The 12,796-nt window shown below is 38.2% G+C and overlaps 1 protein-coding gene across 1 annotated transcript in view; it reads right to left on the bottom strand.

The window, feature by feature from the left end:
* ptprsa (protein tyrosine phosphatase receptor type Sa) overlaps positions 1-12,796 on the bottom strand; it is a 317,356-nt gene that overhangs the window by 144,914 nt on the left and 159,646 nt on the right. The window contains 2 exon segments of the mRNA XM_030131459.1: positions 2,645-2,786; positions 5,786-5,931. Coding sequence (XP_029987319.1) covers positions 2,645-2,786; positions 5,786-5,931 — 288 coding nt within the window.

The raw sequence follows: 12,796 nt of genomic DNA, 5'->3' as shown, positions 1-12,796 counted from the left end.
GTGTCCCCCGTGCCTTGTCCCATATCCCATAATCCTTTGCCCCTGTTCCAAGAACCCATGTTTGCCTTTTGTCCTCCTCACCTGTTCCACATTGCCAATCGGCCATAACACCCCCTGTTGTCTTCCTTCATCTTTGGCCAACTTTTCTCCATTTTTGCCCTGCTGTTGCTTGTCTGGGTTGTTCCACTTTTGTCTTTCCACAGTTTCTCTTCCAACAGTCAATATCCCCTCCATCCTCTAACCCTAAACATCTTCCTCCACCCTCTTACCACTAAATTTCCTCGAAATTAAATTAAAGATGTTGTCTCATTTTCTAGATATTTCTTTGAATATAATTTCCTGGTTCCTTCATTCAATAATGGGTTAATGCTGGGGCCTGACCTCATTAAAAATGGAAAACAGACTGAATGTACTTCTCTCACCCTCTGCTACTCGCCTTGCACCTTTCTCGTCATCATTATACTCTCATTCTTCCTTCAGTGTTGAGTCTTGCCTGGGCAGGAGAGCTGCTGTCTTCCTCTGGGCTCTAGAGGAAACCTCGTCAGGCTGATTCCAATAACTTTTCATTTTCCCTCTGCTCCTTTGGCTGCCCTGTGTTTGCCCTGTGCTATCACACACATACACACAGCGATGTACACATGCTTGCGCAAACTTTATTTTCTCTTGTCCAGTGTCGAATTTTCAATTTGCCATCATGCGGCCTGTATGTTTTTGTCCTTTTCGAAAAGGAATGAGGGAAAAAAAAAAGTTTTCATAAAACACAAAATAATACATAAATAAAATCACCACAAAGAAATAAAAAGTCTTGGACAATCTTTATCATATTAAAGGACTATAACATATATAAATCACATAGTCAGAGAATAGTATGTAGAAGTCTATTTTAATCCATTTTAATCAACATTTTTCTTTACTTTAGAACAAACATGTACAAAAATCCCACTGTAACTGCATTTTCTCTAAACCTCAACAAAGTAATTAGATTTTGAATACGGATAACTTGGTGCCAAGTAAGGCGTTTTGGAGTCAAATGCCCAGCAAAGCCCATCTATCACAAGGGCTTCATCTCATAAACTACTGTGTGTTTATCAGAGTCTAAATCCCTTTAGCACACTTACCTGCTCATTTGGTGTACAATACCCCAGGCAAATATGAGTCAAACTGTTGTGAATACAGCTACGTGTAATTATTTCAATTACTACACGTCAGCTTTGTAGGGCACCTGAGGCGCTCTAACCCCCATAGCTCCCAAAAACATGTTTCCAGGGTATAGGGTTTGTAGCTAACAATAACTAACCCAGGATGCTGGTCCAAGCTTTCAGTTTCTGGTCCAACACCCCCTACCACACATACACACTCCCTACCTCACCCCTCTGCCTGTGGATCTGAAAGCCTAGCTTGTGTGCTGCCAGCCAGTCAGCCAGCAGCTTCATCCAGCAATGGAAACATGGCAGATGGTGGCAGAAGAGATCAGAAAAAGAGAGAGGAGAGGAGAAGACAGTGATTGTGTATGTCTGTGTGTGTGTGACGCAAACAGGGAGATCGAGAGGTGAAGGAAGTCGGACTGTGTGATCGCACGTGTTTACCTACAGCAGTGGTTCTGTTTTTTGAACAAACGCCCCTTTACGTTATCTTGAACCTCCCAACGGAAAAAAAGTTTGCAACCAGGGGGGTAGTGGGGATGGAGTGTTAGTGCGCTGTAGGTAATGCCCCCTTACCTCATGACTATCCTCTTTGTCGCATCCCCCCTAAAAAAAACAAGTTGTGAAGCATGGGAGAATGGGGGGGGGGTAGGTAGCACCCCCTTCGCAATTGGGGTATACAGACTAACGCCCCCCCTCTCAGCTTTCTCATTCCAAACACCCCCCTGCAACAGTGTCCCAATGCCCCCTGGGGGGTGGTACCGCCCCCTTTCACAAACACTGACCTAGAGTATGATAGTGTCCTCAAATGCTGCCAAAATAGGGTAAAAAATATATGTATCTTGCTAAAACTTGAGTAAAACCTACAGGAGCTACACATTTCAGGTTCATCTGCCACTATTATTTTGGAGTGTGCATGTGTTTGTGGGTGATCAATCAGTCTTTTTCATTCATAAGTCCCATGGGTTTTCATTACCAGTAAACAGAGGTTTATCTTACATGAATAGACAGTTGATTAGTTCCAGTGAAATTGATGGCTTCAAGATAAAGAGCCCTCACACTGTCCAACTGTATAAATGAGGATGAGTCAAGTCTGTTTGAGACTGTGTTGTAAAGCTGAAGCATAAAAAATGAAGAAATAAAAGCAAAAAAAAAAAAAAAAAAAAAACATGACAATTTATACAGTAGATCAGATATGGTTGTGTGTACAATGTATGTTTTAGGGCATAAATTTTGCACCTATGGGAACAAATGTAATATATCTGACAAAACCACATTATCAGTTTTAGCCTCTTAACCCAAAAGTGCTTCTCATAAAAATGACAAGAGCTTTAGTTGTAAAAATTCCAAGAAAAAAAAGACTTTGAAATACAGCTCCTGGGTGTGAAAACTCCAAGGTGATATGTCATCAGATAAAAACCTGTGGAGCCCATGGACGTCCAGTTTAATGATTTATTTTGTAGTGGCCCCTCTGTGGTGCCGTTTCATAATGCAGGACTCACCTCGGATGATGGACAGCTTGGCATTGACGGTGATCTCGCCCTCGCTGTTCTCGGCCACACATTCGTAGATGTTCTCGTCACGTGGCGCTCGCAGAGGCTGGATTCTGAGCACAGCGCCTGCACCCTCGTCAAACTCAATTGTCTTTAGGGGGAAAAAAATAGAGGATAATGTTAGACAAATGCAGTGTTTTAATCCAATACTGCATGCTGATACCTAGTCTGTATTGATATGCGATAACACACAGCATGAGTCAAGACCAATGCATATTTTAGTGTCTGGTCTCATTGTAAAACAGAATAGTTGAGTAAAAAATGTGGAATACAAACAAAAATAAAGATCAGTTGCTTTCAAAATCCAAAATAGCTCCTTGGGGAAGAGAGTAACAATACTGTGTTCTAACATGGAGAGGTTTTTATTTTTCAGTTTCTCATAAACGGTCGAGTCTCTTTCTCTTTCTTTCTACACAGAATTCTCGCCTCATATCTCGATGCATGATGTGTTGGCCATTTTCGTTTTCATCTCTTGTTTTTATCTGTAATTATGCCCTTTGTTCCCTGTAAATCCCTTTGTTTTGAACCGTGTTGAAAGCACATCTTGAAAACAAAATGAGACTAGTCTGTACTACGAATAAAGAATAGAGGGAAGACTGAAGCAGAAAGAGTTACTTAAAATAACAATTAGCCTACATTTACGGACATACATACATAATAATAAAAGCCTTTATGTTTGACTACTTCATGTTCCCAGTGTGCCAAAATCCAGAAAAAGCCCAGCTATTATTTTGTCTGTTTATACAATAGCAGGGAATGTCCTTTTGTAGACACCTATTGTGTGCTCATAATTTTTAAATGTGCATTAAAGTATAACAAAGCCATGAGAAAAGCAACATAATTCCAAATATGAAAACACTACTATCTACACCATACCTGCAGACATTTTTAGACCTAATGTTTACATCTAGCATTATGACAATCCAATTTTAGGATAGTCAACAAATATGGAGAAAATCTAAAGGCCCTGTATAGTGTTAGCATTTGGTTTGTCCATGATGGGCTACCGTAGAAACACAGCAGCGCAACATGGTGGACTCTGCAGAAGGGGACCCACTAAAGCACTATTTTAAGGTACCAAAAAAAGACAATAACTCCTTTTTTCAGGTGATTACACACGGATGAAAACAACATGTTAATATTATATTCCGTTCATTCAATTAGATCCAGTAAACTATACATATTGTACCTTTAAATTTTAATCACATATAAAACTATTGTAATGGAGTCTAACGATATACAGCACCATATATAAATTGCCATTTTTGTTTAGTGTTTACCTTAACCCTTAGGGGTCTGAGCGTATTTTGTCCATTTTTGAGTACTTTTGATTTTGTCTTCATATATTATATAAAGAAATGTTTATTATACCCATGTTTGGTATCTTTTTCTTCAGCATAACTTCAACTATGTCATCTGCCTATTATTTTTTCCACTTTAACCTACTATATCAACACAAAAAGTATATAATTTATTACATAAATAACAGAGATGCTTAACCAACCAGTTCAAAGACTTTGAAAGTGAATATTGGTTCCCAGTATTAGGTATATAAAATCAAAATTGTAATAAATTAAAACTATACTCAGATATTTGACATAAAAGCATATCTTTACATAGGAGTTTTCTCCAGTCCAAATATAAAGTGGGAGAGTGTGTCAAGTCCACACTTTCAAATGCAATTGTCCCCAGTGGTCTATGTGACCGACTTCCGACGCTACAACGTGTTGAAAATGTCATGTGATTCAGTCACGACTTGACTTGACGACATGACCGTAGACCCCTAAGAGTTAAATGTGATGCCTGCAGGTGTAGCAGATTGTGATTTTATCAGGTTAGCAATGAGCCAACATTAAGAAAACAACAGGTAAATGTTGGGCACCTGAGGCTGAAGCTCATCACTTAAAGTAACGAACAAAATCAATGAAAGCTACTGTTTTTAAATTACCACCTGTCAACACATTACCGAAAAATATATTGCGCAATCTAATCGTTGTACAATTTGAGTGTTTTGAAAAGACTGTTTTTCTGTCAGTCTAACCGCAAAAGCTACTCTTCAGATATGTGTCCTCCCTGAGCAGAGCTTACACCATTTCAACAAAAAGGTTCACTGCTGAGATCTCAGAGCAAAGCATGACTTTGAGATACAAGTCTGCAGCAGCCCTGCTGCTGCACGTCTCAGGGCTGAGCTGCTAATTAGACTAAAAACACTGCAGAGCACGGCATCATGATCAATATCAAAGCAGCTGTCTAGAGGGTAGAACAGAAAAAAAAACCCCTCATAACTACTTCAAAACCCCCTTACAAAATTTTTATTTCAGTTAAATGGAGGAAGGAAAGCGTCCGTTCTGGCGAGCTCCTTCACGCCCTTGGCTTTGTTTCCCACTTAGCATGCTACAAAAAAGAACGCACAAACACAACTTGTCTTTCTATTTTGCCCTCTGTTGAGATGCTGCTTCTCCCCCTGTTGATGTTGTCTTTTTTTAAGCCCCCTCGCCTGTGTTTGTCTTCACACTGCAGTGTTTGTGTGTCAATCTCAGTGCACTGCCGTTGTCGTTAACGAAAGCAACTTTTTAATTAAGAGACACTGAGCATCAATCAAGACTTTTACAGATGCCATCTGGGACGCCTGCCGAGAACTGAACAACAAACATGAATAACACACATTCACACAGACAGAGCGGTATGCAGGGGGAAAAAAAAGAAAAAGAAAAAAACAGCACAAGAATGTAACAACTGAGAATTAGTCAAGTGCAAAAAGGACAGAGTTGGAGAGGAAGGAGACCGCTGCAGTTTATAGAATCTGCAGATTTTTTTAGACATCGCAACAAATCTGTGAAAGATTACTAGCTGTTGTTTAGAATTTTGTGGTTAAAAACATCCTTCCACCCTTTTGGAAAAGCTTGAAGCCGAGTGCAGTGGAAACCAATGCTTAAAATTAGACCACATGTGGGCAAAGGTCAGTTAACAAGAGTGGATATGTTTGTTTTTTTTTGTTTTTATGTCTCTTAAGACATGCGTTACGTTTAGTGCTCACCATGAAAGTAGCTGCATGCTAGTGTAACAGATCAGCAGGGTTCACTGACTCACCTCTATACGCTGGGAGTTGACTTTTTTGCCCTTCTTGTTCCAGCTAACCCTTGGTTTGGGGTCACCCGCCGCCTGGCAGACAAAGGAGACCACACCCCCTGAGACGCCAATCTGGTCGACGGGAACTTTTGTGAAACGTGGTGGTGCTGAGGAGAGAAAGAGGGACAGAAAAAAACATTATAACACAAGTCATAAGATGGACCTAACGCAAGTGAAGCAAACTCAGCCTTTTTTTTTTAAGCACAAAATTAAATAGTATAATCACATTTCTGAAAGGACACATTTCCAAATGCCTAACGTGTTCACACATGACAAACCGCACTTTAATGTCACAAAAAAACCTCACAAACTCACTTACTCTAAGTTAATCTACAACTACATAACAGCCTCAGTCTTCAACAGTTCACACACACACACACACACACACACACACACACACACACACACACACATGAAATAAACACCTAGAAAGGTAAAACTTTGTTAAGAAACAGATCATTAAATGCAGGAGCAAATCATACAACATATCCTTGGTAATTTCTCAACTGAATCTTTTGTAGATATAAAAAAAAAAAAAAAACTACAAAAAGAAAAGTCTGAGCAGTACAACTACAGAAGCAAGGCCAGAGAAATGAACATGAAAAAGATAGGGTAGTAAATATAAGCAACTTTGATTTGACATGGTATTAAGTGTTAAAAGTGAACATCAGCTAGAGGCTTTATAAAACCTTGGTGTCTGATGTACAGACACTCTTTCCTTTCTGACTGAGTACTGTACAGACGGTACATTTCTTTTACATCCTTTGCATCTATGGAATCATAGCACCGAGGGTGTTTGGGTGAACTGTCCATCAAATATAAGTAATCGTGAGGCCGTTGCTGGCTGCTATCGTCTTTCCCTTTTCCACGGTTATAGTAGGTTGGAGACAACAAGCCTGAGAAAAAGTCAGAGAAAACAAAGTCTCCGGGGGTACTTGTTAAATCTGAATCATACAGATATGTGGAGATGATCAAACGGCCAGCACATAACGTCAAATTAATAATTAAGGGACCATGGGCTGACACCAGTCTCCAGGCACAGCTAAACACATATGAAAGAAGAGTTCCTGCATTCATTACCGGGAAAAAGGGAGATAGAGAGTGGCTATTTTAGAGAGAATGAGGCAAAGAGAAATAGCGTGAGACAAGGAAAAGTAAAATAAAAATGTTCTGAGTACCGCCTCAGGAAAGCAGAGGCGCAGCATGCAAAGTTCATCTCACCGCCCCCTCCCCGAACCAACACCTAATTTAAATGAAAATATTAGAAATAGATGTATGAACTAACGGATATTTTTTTCCAAGCAGAAGAGAAATCTGAAGGTTGAATGGTACAAAAATCAACAAAACATGTTCCTTATCTGCTCATAAGCATATGTCATTTATATCTAAAACGTCACTGCGCTGTCCATGATAGAGATGTTAACCCATAAAGACCCAGTGTGACTTTTGCAGCAGTTCCAAAACAAATTTTTCTCTCTTTAATTAACCTTTCTTAAGTGATTTTTCACCATTTATTCAAATAGTATCCTCTGTATTTTGCATTTCTTCAACAAAAATCAGCTATTTTCCCATATTTAATTTACCGATCATGTAGATGTTCATAAAAGCTCAGATTAAAGTTAATTGTCATAATATCAAAAACAGAAAAAAGTGAAGAAAATGTGACTTTTTCAATAAAATGTATCATTAATTGATCATAAACCCAGTGTGTCCATCCACAGTCATTGATCCAACGTCCAAACGGATCATATTTGATGACCATGAAAAGATGACAAACTGTATTTTACACCAATCATTTACATGGATTGATAGGATTAGTGGATCAGAAGTTATTAAACATTTTATACTGGTTGATAATTTTAGTCGACAGTGGTTATTTGGGTCTTTATGGGTTAAAATAAAACTGTCAACATTTCAGTATTCTCTATATGCGGCATCAGCTTGGATAACTCACACACAGATAAATGATGATGTGGAATATATAATAAAATACATCTGACAGAATATGAGTTTTGGCTATTTATAAACAACATGCTGAGTTAAATAAATCAGCCAAAGGGCAGGGATGAAACTCTTCCACTTTCATGAGAAGTATTAAAGGGTTGTGTTGCTGGTAATCATATTAATGTTGAAAATATTGATTCCTGGCTTTCTGATGGCCAGATGAAAGTGTATTGATTGTTGCATCCTTCAAACTATTTCTTAGGCTGCATCAAATCTGTTTGGATAAACCCTGGTAATGTCACATTCACTGACACATCTGACAGATCTCTTAATGCAATAGTTCTAGGACTTTTCTGAAACCTGACAGCCTTATTTCATTATTCCAAAATCACTTATCCTACAAAAATGTTGTTTTTTTTTTTTTTTTTACGCTGAGCACTACAAACACCCTGCACGTGCCATAGTTCATTTCACAAAGACAGCGTGAAACCAGTGGATCGTCTCAAAGAGGAAGGATTTATTTGGCACACACAGGGTAAACGGGCATAATGACAGAGTATCGGCATCTGAATGCAAGTTGCAAATGGCAACAGGTGTTTTTATGGTTTCTTCAGAGTTGTTACATGTATATGCTACGTAAGTTGCAGATAAGTCCATGGCTCAGTTGGCGCCACTGTATCCCAAAAGGGCCTCGACCCAATTTAATCGCTACATAGTGTTATGTAGATTAGATTGTATGCAGACCTTAGAGCTTGTATGAACTTGAGTATAAGTGTGTCCAAAGATCATAATATGGCTAAAAAATGACATAATTAAAGTATAGATCCACACACATAACTGTCATTTTCAGCTCACAGAACTATGAAATGGATCATAGCAAGTTAATTATACCTGGTGTCCCTTTTCCCCACTCTCCTCTGGGGGAGTGGCAGCTGTTTAGTGTTAGCTGCCTGGGGGTCAATGACAACAGGATCTGAGGTGACTTGTTTGTTTCCTGTCCTGACCTGTGACCCCGGACCTCCTCCCCCACCCTCACCTGTCTCATCTGACTGGATGGACCCCCTCATGTGCCCCCACCCTACTGCATCTTTACAGACTAGAACTACATCATCAAATGGATGTCCATCAGTCCTGGTGCATCAACAGCCTGTCCGTCCACGTGAGCGGATCTCTCCTTCAGTGTAGTTCTCCCTGAGGTTTCTCTTTTCCCACCGGGTTTGTGGAGTTTTTCTTTGCCGAGAAGGAGGGTCTAAGGATGGGGGATGCCCAGGACATTAATCCATTTCCTTCAACTACTGTTTATTTGACTGTTTGTTTTCATATCCAACAACTTCTGTAAAGTCCTGTGAGGCAACCTTGTCGTGATATAGGGCTCTACAAATAAAATTGAATTTAACCCTTTCATGCATAGTGATCACTACAGTGGACAGTTATTCTACAGCTGTTCTCTTGTATATTCATGGGTTTAGTTGTTTTAGTTCCATATCAGCCAACACAGTGGACACTTATGCATCATCTCATAAACTGCAATTCATACCATTACTGTAACTTTGCTGTTCTTGATTGGTTCTAGAGTAGAAATCAGTTGTTAATTGTTATTTTTTGCATATCATCTCCATGAAGTGAGTAATAACTAGTATTAGAATATGTTAAAATGTGAGAAAACATAAGATTAGCTGCATTAAACATGGTTTCATTTCACTGTTTTCATATCACTTTATGATATTGGGTTTTAAATATATGTTTCTTTGCTTCAAGAATAAAATTCATGGTGTTGCTGAGTGGACATTTTTGTAAATCTATGAAAAAAACCTCAATCTCATTGTTTTTTTTTTTTCATGCCTAAGGAGGAATAAAAACACTCAAAAAAAAACAAAAAACAAAAACAAAAATAAAAACAAAAAAAACTCAACTAAGGTTCTCATAATTCGTGCATGAAAGGGTTAATTGAATTATAAAGTTCTATACTAGATACTTTGAAAGTTTATCTTTCATTACTTTTTTAACATGCAGACAATGCTTCTCATTACATAAACTCAAAGAGGGCTTAATGCAGAAAATCAGATTTCTCTCAATCATCGACTAACATGCAATAAAAAAAAAAGTCTGAACTTAAAATCAGGCAGATAAGAGTTAATCCAGAGAATAAAAGGATACAATGCTTTAACATATAATGTAAATTACACAGGAGTTTGCCTTAGTGGTTGTGGGGTGACCTGAGTGCTGCTTCTTCTGTCTTGAAGAAGTAGACCTTTGTTTGATGCATACAATCATCCCTTTTGGCATTTTACACTTTTCCATTTCCATTCTGAAACTACACAACGCTGCTTTACACAACACAGCTCCTCTGCATTTGACCTCCCCTTACAATGTGCCCTCTGTCGAGACAGAAGAGGGATTTACACAGAGTGGGCCTGTGGCAGCGGTTCTGCTGAAGGCCAGCGTTCTTTGATTAGTTTTCCCCTGGACCGTTCGACATTTCCACCCAGTCGCTTTCTCTCTCTTTTTCTTCACTGCAAGTCCTGTTCATAGGATGAGAGACGCGTACAATAAATGCACTTCCCTGCACGTCAGTCAGAATTTAACTGCCGACGGGTTCGGCACTTTTCCATAATGGCTTATAAAAATTACCCCAGTAAAGTTGGAATGGATAAAACGGATAGAAACAAAAGAAGTTAGAGCGTCGCAGGGGGAAACGGGGACGGAGTGTGGGAAGGAGTAAAGAGGTCAGGGCTGAGAGAAAGCTGGAAGAGGCAGATGGCAGAAGGCCCAGCAACGAGAAGATGATGTGATGATGTGAGAAAGTGTACGACAGAAACTGTTGAATATTTAATCAAAAAAAAAAGAAAAAAAAAAAAAAAAAAAAGACTCAAAATTTCTTTCTCTTGCTTTTACTTTGAGTTGTAGTTTCTTTTTTCTTTTTTTTTTTTAAACAAACAATCAAAAAGAAACACAAGGGTCCTGGCTGATTTTGCAAAGCAGCTGAAGAGGCAGTTTATTGGCATATTGGTTTTTTATGCTTATACCACAGCTAAAATGTTTCAAAAGCGATATATCAGTTCACTGTAAAATAGAATTGTGCTAACATACAGTATTCTGTGTTAAAACAACTGATTACAGTTCCTTTGTGATAAGAAAATCTCTTGTTTGAGTCCAGCACTAGCTAGTCAACCCAACTGGTGTCTAGACATTTAAATTTTTTATTCAGCTGAATTAAATTTTTAAGTTCAAACAACTACCCCAAGAGTTCAACCGACTAACAAATTTGTGTCCAAAAAAGAAAGACAGAGGTACAGACAACAAGGGATATTTCAATGAGACAACATGATGTATGTTAAGACAAAGAGTTGTGTTTGTTCATTTGTTCATACATTTAAGGTGGGCCTTTCACTCATATTTAAAAGTTAAAACAACACGTTGCATTTTACATTGTTGTAACCACACTCTCAGCTAAACTTATCAGCCTATTTCATTCTATTTGCCTGGATGGATGTCTGCTGAAGCATTGTCTGCTACATAACCTATACTGTTGAACTGAATGATGATGATGATTGGATGATACTCACGTTATCTTTGCATTGTAAATAAATGTGGACACGATACTAGTCACAGGGTTTGTACACATTTTCAAGGTCAAATCCAAGCACTTTTAAGGGTCATTTTCAAATTTTTCCTGCATAGCACCTTATTGCAGGGGTAAAACACATATCTATAGGAGTACATATACTAATGATAATTTTCACTTTTTATCACAATGATGTATATTGTGTTATGCTATAAACATCTAAAATTATGTTTCATAATAGCAAAAGGTTTAGAAATTAAAGGAGTACACAAAGTTTTATCCCAAAAAAATGGAAGCCACTTGGTAACTCTTCAAGCCCACTCACACCAAGACAAAGATTAAGATAAAAAAAATGTACCTGGAGTCGACCTGAGAGGACCTGGGAATTTTCTTTTTCGACATTGACTTTTTAAAATGTATCACCTTTCTGTAAGTAGCTTTGGCTTGCCATCTAGGCTAACGTGGTAGAGTTAATATTAAACATAAATAAATCACATCACAGAGTTAGAATGTCAAGCACTTAACCCTTAGGAGTCCAAGCCTATTTTGGCTGTTTTTGAGTACTTTTGATTTTGCCTTTATGTATTATACAAAGAAATGTTTATTATACCCATGTTTGGTATCTTTTTTTTCAGCACAACTTCATCTATCTCATCTGCCTACTATTTTTTCACTTTAACCTACTATATCAATGCAAAAGGACAAAAAACACACATAAAATATAAAATCCGATTTGAAAAATTTTTACAATTTATTGCATAAATAACACAAAGATGCTTAACGAACTTTTTCATACACTTTAAAAGTGAATATTGGTTCCAAATATTAGGTATATAAAATCAAAATTGTCATAAATTAAAACTATACTCAAATATTTGACACCCCCCCTTCCCCAGTCCTCCATCCGGTTCAGGTGGGGGTCATCTTCACCCTTACCTGTAATGCTAATTCAATCTGTGGATTAGAATCTGCAGATCCAGCCAGTTTTTCCGTTTTGAAAAAGGACAAAAAAATGACGAAGACATGGTAAGAAATATAACACTTTTTACATCGCTATAATAATGCTATATCGCTTGTTTGCTCCGGTTTGAAAACGCCATATCTCCAGTTGTATTTGCTCTATCAGCATCAAATAAAAAGTGGGAGTGTTTCAAGTCCACACTTTTGAATGCAATTGTCACCAGTGGTCTATGTAACCAACTTCCGACGCTACGACGTGTTGAAAATGTCATGTGATTCAGTCACTGGTCCATGACCGGGGACCCCTAAGGGTTAAACTAAAATTCAAGCACTTTTCAGACCTTGAAAACATATTGAAATTCGACCATTTTCAAGGATTTCAAGCATCTGTATAAACCCTGTAGTCATGTCCTGCTCACATGCACATGAGTAATAAAGGTGAGCCTGAGGAAGCCCAGAAACATCTTTTATGTCTACATAAAGAAAGAGAACACTTGTGCTAA

Source organism: Sphaeramia orbicularis, chromosome 4 (assembly GCF_902148855.1).
Source record: "Sphaeramia orbicularis chromosome 4, fSphaOr1.1, whole genome shotgun sequence".
NCBI lineage: Eukaryota > Metazoa > Chordata > Actinopteri > Kurtiformes > Apogonidae > Sphaeramia > Sphaeramia orbicularis.
Note: the sequence above shows the minus strand (reverse complement) of the source record. Positions and strands in the feature narration are given on the sequence as shown.